Consider the following 18,756-nt stretch of genomic DNA (forward strand, 5'->3'; position numbering starts at 1 on the left):
GCCGAAACCTGCGGCTAACAGCTGAGCGAACGACTAGCGACAACAACAAGATGGTTAAGGGAAATGTATCGGAGTAAAAGTACACATTTTATTTTGGAAATGTAGTGGAGTAAAAGTAGAAGTTGTCACAAATATAAATAACGAAGTAAAGTACAGATATGTGAAAATTCTACTAAAGTACAGTAACGAAGTATTTGTACTTCGCTACATTACAACACTGAGTACCACTTTGTTCTTTTTAAAGGCATAATTTGTGTTTCCGAAAATGCCTTCTGTTCAAACAACCTAAAAGGAAAAGTGGTAACACTTAAATTAGGGAACACATATTTACCATTAGCTAAGTGCTTACTAACATGCCTATAATAGCATACTAGCCCTTTATTAGTAAATATTAAGCACGTATTAACACCGTATGTAGGAAAAATCTTAATTCATGTCGTAATAGTGGTAGAATTACGTTATGTAGAATAAGGTGTTAATATGTTTATTTTTTATTTATTTAACCTTTATTTATTAATTTATTTAACCAGATAAAAATGTGCTTAATGGTTACTAATAAAGGGCTAGCATGCTGCTTATATACAAGTAGCATGCTAGCCCTTTATTAGTAAACATCTAGTTAATGGTGAATATGTGTTCCGTAATCTAAAGTGTTACCGGAAGAGTTTAAAAAACGTAAAAGGGAGGGCGTGAAGAACTTTGGAAAAGATGATAACACATTCACATCTGTGAATGAAAAGCCCCATCAACACTTGGTTTCACTGTGTCGTTGGACTTTTTGTCACCATTGTCGTTTCTCGTCAGCAGAGCGAAATCTGAAATCATGCAAACCACAGCAGAGGAGAGAATCAGCTTCCTGTTTGTGCAGCACTGGACCTGAATGGTCACGTTTTTTTAAGCATGCAGTACGAAACGTTGTACCTTGTATGTCGCCTTAATTTATGCCTGGTGTTGGTCATTTTACTCAGAAATAAGTTAATTATTGCATATAACTAAAAAGTTATAATATTTGACAGATGTATTCAGACAAAGATGATCATGGTCATATTAGTGATAGCACAGGTCTCTTAAGACTGCATTTAATTAAGCCACAAACCCAGAAGAGAGCCTCCCGTGGTGATCTGTGTTGCACCACTGATTCTGTAGGAGATATACAGACCTCTTGCTGTTTTCTTAAATCGCTCGAGGCATGAGGATACAGGAAGTTTGGTCTCTGTGACCGAGGTGGTGGCCTCTATTTCCTCTTGTGTCATTACCACTCGAGTTCCTGGGCTCGAGGAAAAGGGAAGTGAGAGCAATTGGCAGAATATCGTGGGGCATATTCACCTTTGTCACAGAACACTCTTGTTGCCTCACAAACAGGAGCTCAACAAGTGTTTTTTCCAGTAAACAGAAGAGATATGTCCCTGCCTGCTGTGGTGTTGTTAGCCCTTGCAGTATGAACGGTTATATTGTGCTGTTGCTTTCTGCCAAACAAAAGTCACATGTCTTTGATCACATCTCACTTCATTCTCTCTAAAAATGTCTTGTCTCATCCTCAGGGACACCTGAGCGAAGGCTATGGGAAGCTTTGCAGCATCTACCTCAAACTGCTCATCACCAAAATGGAGTTTCACATCAAAGTGAGTCAGCCCGGCCTATAAAAACCTAGCGCCGGTCTCCCTCGTCGCTCATTATCTTTGTCTCAGACTCTCCTTTTAGTGCCAGCTTGACTCTGCGGGTGGTGGAAGGAGAGGAGAGGAGAGGAGAGGAGAGGAGAGGAGAGGAGAGGAGAGGAGAGGAGAGGAGAGGAGAGGAGAGGAGAGGAGAGGAGAGGGAAGGGAAGGGCAGCTTCATAGAAAATTCTGGCTTTTAACACTAATGGCCTCTCAAGATTCTGTAATGTAGCTTTTTTTATGACACAGCAGAGTAGTATGGTGCATGGACCAAAAGGCAGCATTGATGTTATCACAGTAAGATGTGGTTAGTCATTGCTCTGCGAAGGACTGGAAGTTGATTCTTACCCAAGAGTGAGAGGCTGGTTCACTAAGACAAAACACGACAAGGACACTTAAACCCATTCTGATCTGCTTTTATTTCACATTTCTCTTACCAGTGTTTGCTCACTGTGTGGATACACGTACACTAGTTATATTGCAACATGTCCTTTTGAGGATTATTTCAAATAAGTAATAATAATAGATGCAGAAATTAAAAATCCCCTTATCACACAGTTACAGCTGCAACTAACGGTTATTTTCGTAATCGATTAATCTGGTCCATAAAATGTTAAAAAATGTCGATCAGTGTTTGTCAATCCCGGAAATGAAGATGTTCTCGAATGTCTTGTTTTGTCCACAAACCAAAATGACTCAGTTTTAAAGAAAATATTAACATTTAAGAAGCTAAAACAATCAGAAATCTTGTTTTAATAATGAATGTAGCTTCAAACCGATTAATCGAATATCAAAATAGTAGAATAATAATAGATCAATTTAGCAATTGATTAATTGTTGCAGCTCTACAGTCAATCAATTGAGTGTGTCTCAGAGACCCTCTCCTCAGCTGACACAATATTAACTCTGATCGCCATATATTCTAATGGTAAAAACCTTTTTCAGTGTGAGGAGAGCATTATTCTTCTGTGTCACTCATGTGTGTACATCTTAATGCCAGGTCACAGGTCCTCAAATAGCAATATTGTCTAATAAACATGTCTAATAATTGTCTATAAACATCAGTGATGCAGCTTTAACTCTTGTTTAACAGCAGGGGATTAGCGGTCACAGTGGATGCACAGTGGTGTGTCAGTCTGCAGGGACTGAGTTTGTCAGCAGCAACTTTCAAAACAAAAACATAACCTCAGGGATTAAAGAGGCTCTGCTGGCGCTGATGTTAGAGGTGTTCAGGTCTTGCTTTAATCAACCTGCCAAGGGACTACAGGTGGAAATTAGTCTCAGGCTACAACCTGGCATATTTACATTGTAATGTTTATGAATGTGCACTGTCCCTTTTACTTAAGTAAATAAAATACAATCTTAGCAGTCGATCACATGACTTAACTGTGTGTGAAATAAGTTGTAAGTAACAATAAGTAACAAAATACATAAATAAACCACTGTACTCTACCTGCTCTGGAAAACCACCTGAACTGCTGTAGTGTGTGATTTGAGTTTAAAGAGTCTCCTGTTTGTCTTCTCTCTCTCTCTCTCTCTCTCTCTCTCAGAACCCCCGTTTCCCCGGCAACCTGCAGATGTCAAACAGACAGCTCGATGAGGCGGGAGAGAACGACGTTAACAACTTGTGAGTGTGACGTTTGCAATAACTAAACTGAACGTTTAGTTATTGCAAAGATCAATGCAGTCATGACTGGGTTTGATGCAGTGTTCACATCAGTAGTTCTGCTTTGTTCAGTCTGTTGAAATTAATTTGTGTAAATCGTGCAACATTAAATGTCACATCAAGGCTCTCTTTTAGCTTATTACTTGCACGTCATTAATCTTCTTTGGATTTTCTGAGACCTGCAGAGGGAAAATCTTGTATTTATAAAAAATATGGGATATGTGCTATACAGAGAACATTTTAGTACATCAAAGAACTACAGTGGCCCACAAATAATTGTGGGCCACAATTTCTTCTGTTTCTTTGCTGCACATAACAATGAACACTGAATCATTTTGGTTTGATGATCGACGTTTTTATGGACCAAACGATTACTGGATTAATCGAGAAAATAATCGTTAGTTGCAGCTCTCCTAAAGTACTCTTTGATTTTTTGTTTATACGCTTAAACAGACAATAGTTTGGACAATAATAGCCCTCTCTTTCTCTCTGTAGCTTCCAGTTGACCGTGGAAATGTTTGACTACCTGGAGTGTGAGCTCAACCTCTTCCTGGGTGGTGAGTTATTCTAATCTTGTGGCTGATAGATGTACAGACAGACTGACATGGCCGGATGTCGTCATCTGTCTGCTGTGTGTGTGTGTGTGACGGCTGTTTGTGATTTCATATACGTGCTCCGCCCCTGTTGTTGTCTGAGTGAGTCATCTCAGGTTAATGTGTCTCAGAGAATGGGCCGACCTAAAAATAGACGGCTGGGATTTGGCTGTGATTTGACCAGGAGTGCAGAAGAGAAGAAACGCTGGAAAAAGTGCATGCACCCATTTCTAAGTGAGGGGGGAGGAAATTAAGTTCTGGTTTCTGTTTATCATGCCCTTCATTCTGCCTCCTAATCACAATATTATCTCCCCCTCCTCCCCTTCGCTTCCTCTGTCCAGAGAAATGACGATATCGGCCGAAAGTATTCCTCTGTTTCAGTGTTCAGGACAAGTTGAGCAACCTTTCCTCGTACGACTTCATATTTCTTAAAATTCCTGGTTTTTTTCTGAGATCAAATCATGTACTTTAAAATCTGAACACTTACATCAGCTTCCTACGCTTGTCTTGCGTATTTTAAAAGCATTACATCAGGGGCCATGCCTGAGGTGTGTGTGTGTGTGTCTATGTTTTGTGTGTGTGTGTGTGTGTGTGTGTGTGTGTGTGTGTGTGTGTGTGTGTGTGTGTGTGTGTGTGTGTGTGTGTGTGTGTGTGTGTGTGTGTTGTCTAGCTGTGCAGGAAACCACACCTCTGCAGTGCACAGAGGCTCTCAGGGTCTGGCTGTGGAGCTGGTGTGAGCAGCACAGCAGGGAAATGAAAGAAGGGTTGTAATGATGGAGGCAGAGGGAGAGTCAGACAATCCTCTCAGTGTTTCAGGTTGCTGCTCCATTTCCACTCCACTTTAAACTCTTTTTTAAAGGCAGAAGTGAGTTGCTCTCATTTTTGTCCATAAGCTAAATTTAGAGAGAGAACACTGGCACAGCAGCACCTGACCGGGTTACTGATGAGCCTCAGTATGATATAACCTGTCTTTATGAATGCATTTATTGATCTTGTGTGTGTGTGTGTGTGTGTGTGTGTGTGTGTGTGTGTGTGTGTGTGTGTGTGTGTGTGTGTGTGTGTGTGTGTGTGTGTGTGTGTGTGTTCCTCTCCCAGTATTCAGTTCTCTGGACATGTCTCGATCGGTTTCGGTGACGGCAGCGGGTCAGTGTCGTCTGGCTCCACTTATTCAAGTCATCCTGGACTCCAGCCACCTGTATGATTACACTGTCAAGCTACTGTTTAAGCTGCACTCCTGTAAGTCACACACACACACACAATAATAGCAGTTTTGAAGTAATTTAGTTTATCATGAATCGATGAATCATTGCAGCCCTAAACAAATGTCACTTAAGGTCTAACTATTGTCAAATGTGTACATACAGTCTAGCCTAACGACTGCATGACTGAAAATACTCCAAAAGCATCTTGGCTGCGCCCATCCACCACTGTGCTAGCACTGTGCACACAAAATCGGTCCCTCTGTGAGGTCTGATAGTATTGCTTGACAGAGCCTGTTTTCAATGAATACAGCATCATACAAATAAAGTTACTGTTCACAAAAACTTATTTTTGTTATTGGTTGATATTTTCTTCAAGTTCAGATAAGCATCAATAAATACAGTTGTCTGGGAGAAAGAGAAAAGAAAAAAAATCAGGCATAGTAGGCGTCTGGAAGATGTAATCGATACACCCCAGTGACCCCGCCCCCTCCTGTCTGCTCTCATGTCAAAGCTCCGCCCCTCAAAACACAAATATCATTCTGCCAAGTTCTTTTGAATCTGTGCCACTGATGAACAACTCCGTTTGTGGCTCTTGCACAAGGCCCTTTGTTGTTGAGCAGCACTCGAGTTGAGTTTCCAGCGGTAGGAATAACTGAATATCTCACACAACGTTTATGACTTTAACAATCGTCTTAAATGAATCGATTGCGATGCTGAGCAAGAGCATTGTGTGGGTTATTTAGTTTCTTTCTGTTGTCCAACAGCTGCATCAATAAATGTTGCAAAGTACGATGGCATGTTTGATGGCAACTTTGAGTATGTGAAACTTAAAAAGACTTTAAAAGAATAACATAGAGCTTTTCACTTCGCTGTTATATTTTCACACACAAATCACAAAATGTATCAGAGCAGTTTGCGTGGCTGAGCGCTGACGACGTGTCGTGTTTTTGTGTGCACCTGCAGGCCTTCCAGCTGACACTCTCCAGGGCCACAGAGATCGTTTCCAGGAGCAGTTTAAAAAGTACAAAAGTTGAGCTCATCATATTGAGCTGTGTTGAATGAATTTTCCTACCATTCCTCATTCCCTTCTGTCTGTTCTCATCCCTCTCTTCCTTCCCCTTTCTCTTCCTCTTTCAGGTTGAAGAGTCTGTTCTATCGCTCCAGTAACTTGCAGTATTTCAAGCGGCTGATTCAGATCCCACAGTTGCCTGAGGTGAGGACCGCCCTCATTAATAACAACATTTTTCACATTAACCCTTCAATGGTTTTATTCATTTCCAAATCAAAGGTCCACCTTCTGATATTTTAACTTTGTGTAGTAGTTACTTAACCACAAGACCCTGAATTATCTTACTTATCTTTTTACTAACTGGCTGGTTATACACACTGATACCAGAGGTGGGAGTATTGTCCCATCTTCAAATCACAAGTCCCAACTTGACACTGTTGTGAGAATCAAACTAGTCATAAGTTAAGTTCTGTTTTCTGTTGTTCCGTTCTTTAAGTTATTTAAAGAATGTTAGTGATTTCTTTTGAACATTGCAATGATTAGACTTGGATGTTTCCTCATCCTCACAGAACCCTCCTAACTTCCTGCGTGCGTCAGCTCTGTCGGAGCACATCAGCCCCGTGGTTGTGATCCCTGCCGAATCCTCCTCCCCCGAGTCCGAGCACATGGCAGAGACGGACGACCTGGTGGACACGGATGTTCCCTCACTGCCGGTAACGACGCAAGACCAGTGTCCCTCAGTGTCGGTTTGTTTTGTAACTGTGAAGCTCCTTGTCTTATAATGAGTGCATTCAGCGATGAAAGATATAGAAATAACCTGCTCCACAACCCAGTTCTCATACAGAGCCACATGTCTTAGAAAATGATTTGTAAAATTGCTCTAAACATCTGGTTTATTTTCAAACTGGAATGTCAGCTGGCTGTGGACAGGATCTTAAGAAAAAACATATTTTTCCTTCTTGAGGAATTTGATAAAATTAGATAATTTTTAATCCACACTTCAGCTGCAAAGCACCTGGTGCAGGAGCAGTACGATGACATTTGTATTCTTGCTTCGTAAAACTGGTGGATGTATAAAGTGATCGTGTTTGGCAAAATAAAGACAGTTACTCAAATAATAACATCAAAAGATTGGTCTTATCACACACATTTCATTGAGTTCTTCTTGGCGGGCCTCTTAAAGTCCTTGTTTTAAATCCCCAGGCTCCTGTGGAGACCAAGTTTGACGACTTGTTCGGCACATCGGCCGCTATAGACCCGTTCAACTTCAACAGTCAGAACGGCATGCGCAAGGACGACAAGTGAGGCTCACCAACTTTTATTTCAAGACTATACATGTGTAGAAAATGACATACACAGTGAAGAATTCATGTACATTTCTGTGTCCGTCAGAGATCGCCTCATTGAACAGCTGACGAGGGAGATCCAGGCTCTCAAAGACGAGCTGGAGTCTTTCAGAGTGGAGGTAAAGAATCAAACAACCTTGTTTAACCCTGTTGTCTCTCACAGAACTTTAAACCTACCGAGACATTTATTTATCATCCTTTCTCTCTCCGTCTGTCACCAGAGCGGTCGGTTGTGTCAGGTGCTGAGGGGGCGCATCAGTGAGTTGGAGGCAGAGCTTGCCGAGCAGAGCCACCTGAGGCTGCAGGCTCTTGGAGAGAGCGAGTTCTTGAAGGCCGAGCTGGACGACCTGAGGAGGGTCAGAGAGGACACGGAGAAGGAGCAGCGGAGCCTGACGGAGATTGAGAGTAAGTTGTTGGATCTTTGACTGGACTTTGTCACATTGTGTGTGAAATTATGACCGCGCTGAAGTTAAAAAACTTGATAGAGGAGTGTGTTCCCGTTCCCTAAGCATTTCCCTTCCATTTTATCGTTTAGACTCGGTTGCATGAAGTTTTGAAGTGATACTAAAATTCTCAGACCCATATGAAACCAGCACAAAACTGGAAGTTGCGTTGTTTGGTACTTTTAATTTCTCAAACTGAGATTGAGTGAATGAAGGAAGAACTTGTTGATGTCGCTTCCTCAGCGAGTGACTGTGTTTGTCTTCATGTGTGTCAACAGAAAAAGCTCAGGCCAATGAGCAGCGCTACACCAAACTGAAGGAGAAGTACACAGAGCTGGTTCAGAGTCACGCTGACCTGTTGAGGAAGGTGAGAAAGACATACATCCACAAAAAAACCCAAGTTCAATTACACTTTATTTTGCTAACTTGCATTGGTCAGACACAGAATGGAAGTCACACATGAAAAAGCAGGTTGAAGGAAATTGCTGAATTTTGTTTTGTATTCTTGTTACATCAATTATTATTAATTAAATAATTAAAGGCACCATATGTAAGAATGTGGCCAAGAACGGTTACTACACTCAAATTGAAAATACCAAGGTCTTTTAGGTTTCGTTTTCTCCGCCATTGTAGCTCAGACGTAACTGGCAACCTGTGGTTGCTTGGCAGCTGAGACTCTACTGACTGCAATGGTTGGTAGACGGCGGTAGGTGGGGCCACATGCCACAACATGATTTCAAAACATAAACATGATTTGCGGACAGCAAAATATTTTTTTTAATGTGAATATTTTGGCTGTGCTGTTGTTGTTGGTGAGTTCAGTTTGTTATATGAACATTATTCCTGAGTCTCTGTGACATATTAGGAGGATTTTATGGCCAGTTGCTTAAGATTTATTACATAATGCACCTTTAAAAAGTGATTTAGGCTAACATATGGATTGATATGGGTTTTTCAAAAAGGTAAAGTTTGTCATTGATGTGATTGAGTGCAATGTTTTGGTCAAATCTGTGTTGCTCCAGACATAACAGTGGGGAACAAAACTGTACTTTGTGGCCACGAAATAAGTATAAATAAGTGTGCACACAAAATATTAATTTGTGTAATAATTCTGTAATAATGATTCCTTGCAATGTTAGGCTTTTGATAATATCCTTGTAACTCATACCCATCCTAAAATAAAACTCAATTACACCATCATTTCTGTCCAGCGTGCAGCTTCAGTCCTCTCGCGGCCCTTTTTGCTTACACAACTCTCAAGCTAATTCACAGGAATGAGATTAATATTATGAATTAGTATTTTGTGCACACGTTATACCAATTTCCTGAGTTGTCTGGGCCTCTGTACAAACAGCTTATTTCATGGGTGACATTAATTGTTTGGCCAAGGTGCAACGCAGTGATTTTGGTAACGCAGACTGTGAAGACTATTGAAAAAGTGGCTTCAGTACAATTCTCCTCTCAGTGTCCTTTTGTTTTTGCGGACACAGCCTTGTGCTAATTCTTTCTTTTCTGCACGTGTACATCTGTGTGTCCCGTAGAACGCAGAGGTGACCCGGCAGGTGACGGTGGCTCGGGCAGCGCAGGATGAGGTAGAGACGGTGAGGAAAGAGATGCAGGAGAAGGTGAAAACAGCTCAGGAGGCTGCAGACAGACAGGTGAGGATGAATGACCTGTGTGTGTGTACCTGTGCTCACATCCCAGTGATTTACAGCCAATTAAGTGACTGTGAATCCAACTGTAAGACTCCAGCCTTACTCTCTGGAGTGCATGTGTACAGCGCTAACATAATAAGGCAGCAATTTAATACAAATATAGGAATTCAGATTCCAAAGTCAAAGTGAGTGAATTCCAGCTTCTGAAGTGAGCTCTGGTCTCTTCTCTGCTTAGGAACGGGAACAGCTGGAGCATCTTCAGGAGATTCAGAGGGATCTGGTGTCCAGCCGGGCGGAGCTGGACACCCTGAAGACGACCGTGGCCTCGTCACAGCAGGTCACTCTCATCTCTGTGTAAATGTGCAAACAAAGACAGCCTGAGAAAAGCTGATGAACTTATTCATAAAAATAAAAAGTAGATGATCTTTAATGGATTAAAATTGGCATAAATCTAATATTAACAACACTCCTTTTCTAGTACTCAATTACTTGATTTATATATTTTACGCCCTGCTATTATCGCGTTATTCTCCAAGTCAGAATCCTCCTACATCTCTGACGAAGGAAGTTAGACACAGAATGAGAGAGTACAATTCTGTATGTGGGATCAAGATTTTCCAAAAATAATTTTTGATGACGACAGCAACAGATCCGAGATTCTGGCTGTTATAGTCGGATTACAATAGCTTATATTTGCACGCACACCAATTAGTGATTAATGATCATGAGTTTGACCTCTCTGTTTTAATACATCATCGTCATGGTATTCAACCCTCTAGTTGGAAACCTAATTCCCTTCTGTGCTTGGTCATGGGCGTAGAAATCAACTGTGTTGTCTATTGAGTTCATGCATTTCACCTTTTCTCATTTCTGTCACACTCCTTATTCTCTTCAAACTCCCTCTCTGACACACACACACACACACACACACACACACATACACTCCACTTCAGGCTTTCTCCTGCCTCACTGTCACTGACTGTTCTTCTGCAGTGACCGTTTCAGAGGCTCAGACAACGTCGCGCTTCAAGTGTATTTGTCAGTGTTTGAATGAATTATGAGAACGTTGTATAAACAGTAGCTAAATCATCTTCACTCCCCTTTCTTTTGTTTTTCATCCTCAATGTTTCTCAATCTCTGCATTTATTTGAAGGAAATGAAAACACAGAAGCAGTTAAATCTTGTCCAAACAGCTGCTTATTTAAATGTTGATGTTTGGTTCCTCGTGTTCTGCCTCAGTGGAGACGAGAGCAATAGAAAAACATGGAATATTTCGAACATGGAATGATAGGACGGTGCTTACACACACTAATAAATCCTGATTGCCTTTTCCCCCGAGGTTTCACATTTTTCTCCCTGCGCATACTTCCTCGTTCCTCCTCTGTGTCTCTCAGCCTCCCACTCCTCGCTCCTATTTTTGTAGCTACTCCACATCAGCCCTGTCACTCCCTCTGTCCTCCTCCATCCCTCTAATTTCAATAGCCCCTTCACATAGAGCATCCCACTTTCCCGTCTCTCCCATCTCATTCCCCAGTGTCTCACTCTCACTCGTTCTTGTCGTAGAAATCGACATTTTTAACATTCCTGTTTCTCTTTCCTCTCTCAACACTCTGTATGGAATCTGCTGGCTCTCAGGCTGTAAGTCTCTCACCTGCCTTTTTCATTATATAACCCTGAAATGACAAAATTATCCTAGCTATAAATGAGTTATAACAGATTAATGGTTTAATTTGACAAACCCTGAGTGCACAGGATGTGATGTCACTTCACTCTGTCGCCATAATTAATGGCTGATGCACTTCAGCCTAGTTGTGCAACCACAAGTCCCTTTAATTGTGAACTTGACCTCAACCCAAACCTCTTTGGAGAACAACATAAATGGAGACAACATTGTTGTAATAACTAGCTGAAGATGGTTATTATCATACCACATCCTGACACAACAGTCTCTTCTTTGTCCCAGTCAAACCTCCTTCCCCGTCTTTATTGCTGTGTCTTTTTGTTTCTTTCATGCAGTCGAGCGAAGCGCTCAGCACCGAGCTCGCGACCCTGCAGTGCGAGAAGGCCGAGCTGGTGCAGTCCCTGTCCAAGGTGGAGGCGGAGTTGGTGGCCCAGGGGGAGGAGCTAAAGCGAGTCCAAAGCTCGCTGGTGACTGAGAGGGAGAGCGGGGTGAAGACAGCGGAGACCTTGCAGAATCAGCTCAATGAGAAGGTGAAGGATTTGTCATTTTGTCATTTAAAAAGTTACAGTTTGTAAGAAATAGTGACATCTAATGGTGAGACTGCAGAATGCAGGAAGGATGTATTGATCTCTTTCAAATCTTCTGCTCCTCCTTGTGCTCTATAATTTTCTCCACATGAAGCATGTGTTTATGTTGGTGGAGCCAGTCTCCTTTTGTTTGCATTGTAAGCTCCAGCTTAAAAATCCAGAACACACCCTCTGGCTGGTTTGTCCATTTGGGGCTGCTGTAAAAACATGGCTGCAAAAAAGTTCTATAAGATATAAATTATTCTAAGGCTATGAAAACCAAGGTATTTTTTTAATTTTACATTGAATATACACTTTTTACATACTGGACTATTAACTTTTAATGAACTGTAATAAATGCATACAAGCATTGTGTCCTGACCAATGTGTCTGATACTGATATCACAAACTTGAGTATCTCCCGATACCGATATTAGTCATTATCGGTACTCATTTTAGACCATTTATGAACTATGAAGCTGTTAACAACACATTTGTGCTGAGTCATTTCAAAGACATCATTCTCCAACATGACTCAGATAAAAAGCTTTTGCTGATTATTATTTACATTATTGTACCGGATTTTACATTTATTTATTTGTTTATTGATTTAAAGTGGATGGTTAACGTGGTCAGTGCTTGTCTGCGTCCACAGGAGAGCAGGGAGCAGACGTTGGAGAGCCAGCTGGTGGCAGCTCGCTGGTCCAGTCTGCAGGGAGCTGTGGAAGAGGCAGAGAAAATCATTCGGGACTCACTGGCTCAGATCAACGACCCGGCGCACATCAGCTGCACCAGCTCTGCGGGTAGGCAGCTTTAAATATACAACGATGCTGCTGTGACCTGTTTAAGTGAACAATCCACTGACCAGTGCTGTGCGTACACGTTGTCATGTCTCTGCAGACTACCTAGCATCCAGATGTCAGGCCTCTTTAGACTGCATGGATCGACTCCATTCAGCCAGAGAGGCCTTCATAACAGACAACACAGGTGAGAGGAGTGAGAAATGACTCCATATTCAGCTACTGCTTTGTTTGGGTCATTTATTCTTATTCTAGTGACCGCATACAGATAGGGACGTTGTCATTGTCACCTGTGCAACATGCAAAGGCTGGTGTTCATGTACAACAGTGTTTTTCTTCAATATAAATTGTTAATACACTATTTTAGCATAAAGTAAATTGTCAACAACTGCCAGATATTGAAAGTTATTCTGTGCAAAACAACTTTTTCTGGCAATGTTAGGGTTAAAACAAGCAAAACACATTTTGAGGCTTAGGTCTTATTAAGAAGCCTTCCTGTGTGTGTGTGCGTGCGTGCTTGCATGCGTGCGTGCATGTGTGTATTTGCTTTAACTTTCATGTGTATTGTTTTGTTCAGGTGTGTGCGAGCTGCTGCGAGTGGTGACACAGTGTGGCCATCTGGTGGGAGACACCATCGTTCAGGGTAGTGCCACCTCACACATGGTGCCTGTGGAGCAAGGTGATGGTAAGTGTGTGTGTGTGTGTGTGTGTGTGTGTGTGTGTGTGTGTGTGTGTGTGTGTGTGTGTGTGTGTGTGTGTGTGTGTGTGTGTGTGTGTGTGTGTGTGTGTGTGTGTGTGTGTGTGTGTGTGTGTGTGTGTGTGTGTGTGTGTGTGTGTGTGTGTGTAGATGAATAGATTAGAACCTCAATCTGCGTTAGAACCGAATGTCCTGCTGCAGCATTTCCACTGCGATGAGAAAATGCTCTTTAAAAAGTCTTTCGCGACAGAAGTTCAGCCAAAACATCCAGCATTAGAGTGTTTTGCTGACTTCACATGGAAGTAATGTTTGCAGAATGTACTCTCTCGGGAGATGTTAGCAGCCTGGGTAAGTCTAAACATGCCCAAATAAAACAACACTCTGGTCAGAGAGAGAATTGCACTGACCCGAAATATTCCCACTTTGCAAAAACATTTAAAGAGAACTCGAGCTATTGTATTTAAATGTTTGTGTACTGTCCTGTGTCTAAAAACACAGCACCACAGCTGCTCTATAGGGAGTTTCAGTTTCCCTCTTCCGCCTCTAAGAGAGGCGACACCTGGCTTGAGGGGACGTTGGTATAATTAACTCTACAGCTGCAGCTGCCAGGTTACAGAGGACACATTTATGGTATTTTCATAGCAAACTTGAGGGTAAATCATATTTAGAATGAGAGCAGATGTGTTTGTTTTGTATTGTTGTGTTGTCAGTGGTTGTTTGTGATTAAGATATGTGGGTGATAATGACACCACCATCATCCTCCCTTCTGTCCTTGTCTGTGCCCCTGTCAGCTCTGACAGAGAGTGTAAAGAAGTGCGGGGCTGAGGCGCTGTCTCTGCTGGAGCAGATGAAGCAGCAGGACAACCTGGCTGCAGCTGACAACAGCAAACTCAAGGCAGCTCTGGAGGCCATCCTCGCCACTGCAGAGGTTTGAGACTGACACACAAATCACCCAATCCCATTTCGCACCTTGCACCACAACCTACCACTCATTCCAACACGATTAGAGACCACTTTTTAACCTGAAGTTTCAGGTTGTTTTTACACTCATCAGTGCTTATACATCACTGAGTCTTGATCACTCAGTATGGATGTTAATACCGTATTTTCGGGACTATAAGTCACACTTTTTTCGTAGTTTTAGTGGCCATGCTACCTACATTCAGAAGCGACTTATATATAAAAAATATACGCTATATCAGCTATGACCACAAGAGGGCACCATCCACACTTGTGACAATTGAGCGCTGCCAGTGCACCACCAAAATAATTACACGACTAAACCATAAAGACAGAGGTCTTTATGGTTTGGGTAGTTGTGAGCTATCTAATCCAGAGAGGCTAATGCTGCTGCCTTGACGACAGCATGTTGAATTTCCGACATAAACATGTTAGATCTGCTCACTGTTATGATGATGACCCCGGGTCAGGAGGTCACGACAAAAAGAAAAGCACAACGTTGTGTTAACTGTCAACAAATTATTTTATTTATTAAACCAGATTTGAACTAAATCAAACAACATTAAGAGCATTGGTAACACTTATTCACCATTAACTAGGTGCTTGCTAAGTAGCATGCTAGCCCTTTATTAGTTATCATTAAGCACGTATTAACACCTTATTCTACCTCTTTTACGACATGAATTAAGATTTTTCCTACATAAGGTGTTAATACGTGCTTAATATTTACTAATAAAGGGCTAGTATGCTACTTGTATATGCATGTTAGTAAGCACCTAGTTAATGGTATTTTTCCCTAATCCAAAGTGTTACCAGAACATTAAACTAAAACTACAAAGATGAGATATAGTGAGTGGGTTAAACATGGTTGTGGGAGTATTATAAGGTGTAAAAGAAGTTCTAGAAAGTAGGCTACTAAACCAAACCACACAGAAAAGAGAACAGAGAGAGTGTGTGCGTGACCACAGCGCTCCTGAAGAAGACTCACTCGGCACGGGTGATCTAAGTTAGTGCAATTAGTGCATTTTGTCAGGGGAAATTTCAAACGCTAGCTCTCGTCACTCACTTCTGAAGACGGGAGAAGGGATTGGGGTAAAAAGGGTCACGCTGTAGCTGCAGTTGCTGTAGTGATATCCTGTACTTTTATTATATTTCAATAATGTCCCTGTCCTTGTTCAACTCTCTCAGAAACTGCGTCCTCGTGGTTTGGAGCTGCAGCAGGGGGAGCTGGGAGATCTCGTGGAGCAGGAAATGGCTGCCACCTCCGCTGCTGTGGAATCTGCCGCTGCCAGGATAGAGGTGCTTAAGTGTGTGTATTTGTGTGTGAGGGCGTAAGCGTCTGATGGAAGATGTGTGTTTAAATGTTCTGTGCCGGTCTTTGCGTGCTGTGTGAAAACATTGCCCCCTTTTTCACTTTACAACACTGATCCTCCTCTGTGTCCTCCAACAGGAAATGCTCAACAAGTCTCGAGCCGTTGATACAGGAGTCAAGATGGAGGTCAACGAGAGGTAAAATGCAGATTAGAGCTGGAACATGACTTAATCCACCATTATTACACTTTCAAGAATAGCACACTTCACTAAAATAGAAACTCAGTTCACCCCCAAAACAATAATTTCTGGGGTTTTTTGTGGTTACCCAGCAGTGAGGTTTTATTAAGATCTAAGAAGAAACCGTTTCATATGAAACCAGCAGTGGATAAAATGCAGAACAGCAACAACTTTCTTTTCAAAAAATGTGGAAAAAAGATAAGTAACTAAAAAGAATCAGAAGATTGAGGAAGTAATTATTCTCCTGCTCTTGTTTTTTAATGAAAAAAGCTGATCACACAGTTAATCAGACGCAGTGGTCACATGAAATTTCGGTCACGCTCTGATGTGGAGGGATGTGCGAAGAATTGGTAAAAGTCTGAACCTGCAGAATGTAATCCTGTAGTGTCTTCACAAACTGTGAAGTGCAAGTTAAAAATGACTTAAGTCTATTAAGGGTCACTCACAGTGTACAGTGTGCTGTTAATAGCTCCTGAGGCTGAAACACGTCCAGTGTTGCAGGAATAACGTAGCTCTTTTCCTACATTTACTATATATGTTCACACTCATGTGTTATTTGTGTGTTCTACATAAAGGCTGTGTAAATACTCTCTGTAAATTAAAACAGAAACCAAGTTAATTATTAATATAAAGTGCTGTTTTCTCAATTACTGCTGTGCCAATGATGCGAGAGACAATTATGAATGGAAACAAAGCTGCAGCTACAAACACTGCTTTGAGAATTTAGGTCAGTGGTGCAGGAGCCATGTAATCACTAGACAAGACAAGGCCGCTCTCTTTTTTGCTCTGTTGTCAAAAATAACTGTTGCACATTTGGTTTGGTGACACTTTACTGTGGTTAAAGTCTCAATAGCTGAAGGACATCAGCACAGGCGCAGCAGATCAGATTCTGTTCTCATCTAAATGAGAGATTGATAATCATCAGCTTCCATGGAGAGTTACCAGCGGGACAGTGTGTTTACCTCTGCTCTGTCGCCCCCTGCAGGATCTTGGCATCGTGCACAGAACTGATGCAGGCGATCAAGGAGCTCGTCCTGTCTTCCAAAGAGCTGCAGAGAGACATCGTGGAGAGCGGCAGGGTGCGTAATCACTGCTGCTCATTCTTCCTCTAATTCATAACTCACAGTTTTCCTCCAGTCGTGTTGCAGATGTGTCAGTGTTTCTGTATTTATTGCATGTGTAGTGTGTAATTAGTTTGATGAACAGATTCTGGAGCTGACACCAGTGTTTAGTGATGACCCGATTGTTCCAGCTTCTCTGGTGTAATCATTTTCTGTTTTTAAGATATAATTATCTTAAGTGTTGGATAGATTAGAACCAAATTTGTTTATTTTGACAGAACATTGAGGGCCTCTGAGGTCCAATGTTGTGTGCTAGTGATGGGAGATTGGTTTAAAGTCTCTTCTTTTAGCCTACATACTAACACTGTGATATGACTGGCACATAAACTGTGTGTTGAATAGCTGCAGTGTATCCATCTAAAAGTGGGTCATGTAACAGTTGTTGTTATATATTCTTTCTCTTCTCCACCAGGGGGCAGCCTCCATGAAGGAATTTTATGCCAAGAATTCCCGCTGGACTGAGGGCCTGATCTCTGCCTCCAAAGCGGTGGGATGGGGAGCAACAGTCATGGTGTAAGTCCCAGTCCTCACACGACAGCATCTCCCACTCACTGCACTGTGTTTTTTTAACAAGTAAACAAAAACACTGACTCATACTTTTTTGTTTATTGCTTGTCATATTTCCACAGTACAAAAAACAGATTCCCACCCAGTGTATTAGAGGAGGAAAGGGGGGGAAATCAACACACATCTAAACTGAACACACACAAAACCATCTTGTCTGAGTATATCAGCGTAAAAAAGTTGAAATGTCCAGTAAATTTATTTAATGTCTAAATAGTGTCCAAATTAAAGTGACAACATATTTCTGTTGCGCCATGATTATTTGCACAACTGCTGCTCGCTCAGTCGACTAAATTCCCAAATACAACACACACAATACACCTCAGTCAATGAACAATTGTGCCCATTCAGTCTAGAGTAAGAAGTGAAGTTATAGAAACATCATTGTCTTTTTCTACCTTCTTTATCAGGTTATATTTATATTCTAACAAAAGTTGTCATCTTTACCTGGCTCTGAAACCCAGTCCTGAAAGAACGAGCAATAGACGGCTTTTTCACTTTCGCATTATCTGTTTGGGTCCCCTGTCAAATTTCAGAAACTTATAGGCTCCGATTTTTGCAAAACTTCAGAGGTCAACAGCACCTGCAGTACCTCCAAGGCCCACACGGTGCTAAAGGGTTTTACATTATGACATAATGAGTATGTATAACTCGGGACAAAGTTTGTCAGATCAAGAACAAAGTTAACTCGTTTAAAAAAGACAAAAAAAAAAACAGCTTAAATATACAGTATGTAACTTCTTTACAGGGAGCATTTGTGTGTATACAGCAGTGTGTAACGTCAGTGTTCATCTTTATGACTGCTGAACAAGCAGGTTTTATTTTGAGCAGTACAATTTACTTCTGAAACTTTTTGTGCATGTGTATTTGTGTTTTCTGTCCTTCTCAAAAACATTTTCATTCGTTTTCATTCGCCTCAATTTACACTTGTGCTGTCATTTCTTGTCGCTTCCCAGTGTTGTAATGTAATGACGTACAAATACTTTGTTTGTACTTCAGAGGCCAACAAATACAACAAGTACAATCACTTTGTTATTATACTTAAGTAGAATATCTGTGAAAATATTTCTGACAACTTTTCCTTTTACTCCACTACATTTCCTAAATAAAATGTGCACTTTTATACTCCGATACATTTACCTTAACCATCTACTTAACTCATTACTACAAAATAAAAGAGAGTTGGTGACGTAATGCCTGTTTGTTGTCGCTAGTTGTTTTTAGCAGCACTAGCTGTTAGCCGCTCA

The 18,756-nt window shown here is 41.5% G+C and overlaps 1 protein-coding gene across 1 annotated transcript in view; it reads left to right on the forward strand.

The window, feature by feature from the left end:
• Positions 1 to 18,756, forward strand: part of hip1 (huntingtin interacting protein 1) — a 50,168-nt gene that overhangs the window by 26,993 nt on the left and 4,419 nt on the right. Inside the window, exons 5-26 of the mRNA XM_083886698.1 lie at positions 1,542 to 1,622; positions 3,206 to 3,282; positions 3,817 to 3,878; positions 5,010 to 5,150; positions 6,080 to 6,137; positions 6,254 to 6,329; positions 6,695 to 6,838; positions 7,329 to 7,426; positions 7,518 to 7,590; positions 7,693 to 7,876; positions 8,193 to 8,281; positions 9,456 to 9,572; positions 9,805 to 9,906; positions 11,586 to 11,780; positions 12,472 to 12,619; positions 12,717 to 12,803; positions 13,194 to 13,301; positions 14,105 to 14,241; positions 15,462 to 15,572; positions 15,724 to 15,782; positions 16,810 to 16,903; positions 17,358 to 17,458. Of these exons, the coding sequence (XP_083742824.1) occupies positions 1,542 to 1,622; positions 3,206 to 3,282; positions 3,817 to 3,878; positions 5,010 to 5,150; positions 6,080 to 6,137; positions 6,254 to 6,329; positions 6,695 to 6,838; positions 7,329 to 7,426; positions 7,518 to 7,590; positions 7,693 to 7,876; positions 8,193 to 8,281; positions 9,456 to 9,572; positions 9,805 to 9,906; positions 11,586 to 11,780; positions 12,472 to 12,619; positions 12,717 to 12,803; positions 13,194 to 13,301; positions 14,105 to 14,241; positions 15,462 to 15,572; positions 15,724 to 15,782; positions 16,810 to 16,903; positions 17,358 to 17,458 (2,342 nt within the window). The remainder of the gene's footprint in view (positions 1 to 1,541; positions 1,623 to 3,205; positions 3,283 to 3,816; positions 3,879 to 5,009; positions 5,151 to 6,079; positions 6,138 to 6,253; positions 6,330 to 6,694; positions 6,839 to 7,328; positions 7,427 to 7,517; positions 7,591 to 7,692; positions 7,877 to 8,192; positions 8,282 to 9,455; positions 9,573 to 9,804; positions 9,907 to 11,585; positions 11,781 to 12,471; positions 12,620 to 12,716; positions 12,804 to 13,193; positions 13,302 to 14,104; positions 14,242 to 15,461; positions 15,573 to 15,723; positions 15,783 to 16,809; positions 16,904 to 17,357; positions 17,459 to 18,756) is intronic.

This window comes from Microchirus variegatus (genome assembly GCF_963457635.1).
Source record: "Microchirus variegatus genome assembly, chromosome: 3".
Classification (NCBI taxonomy): domain Eukaryota; kingdom Metazoa; phylum Chordata; class Actinopteri; order Pleuronectiformes; family Soleidae; genus Microchirus; species Microchirus variegatus.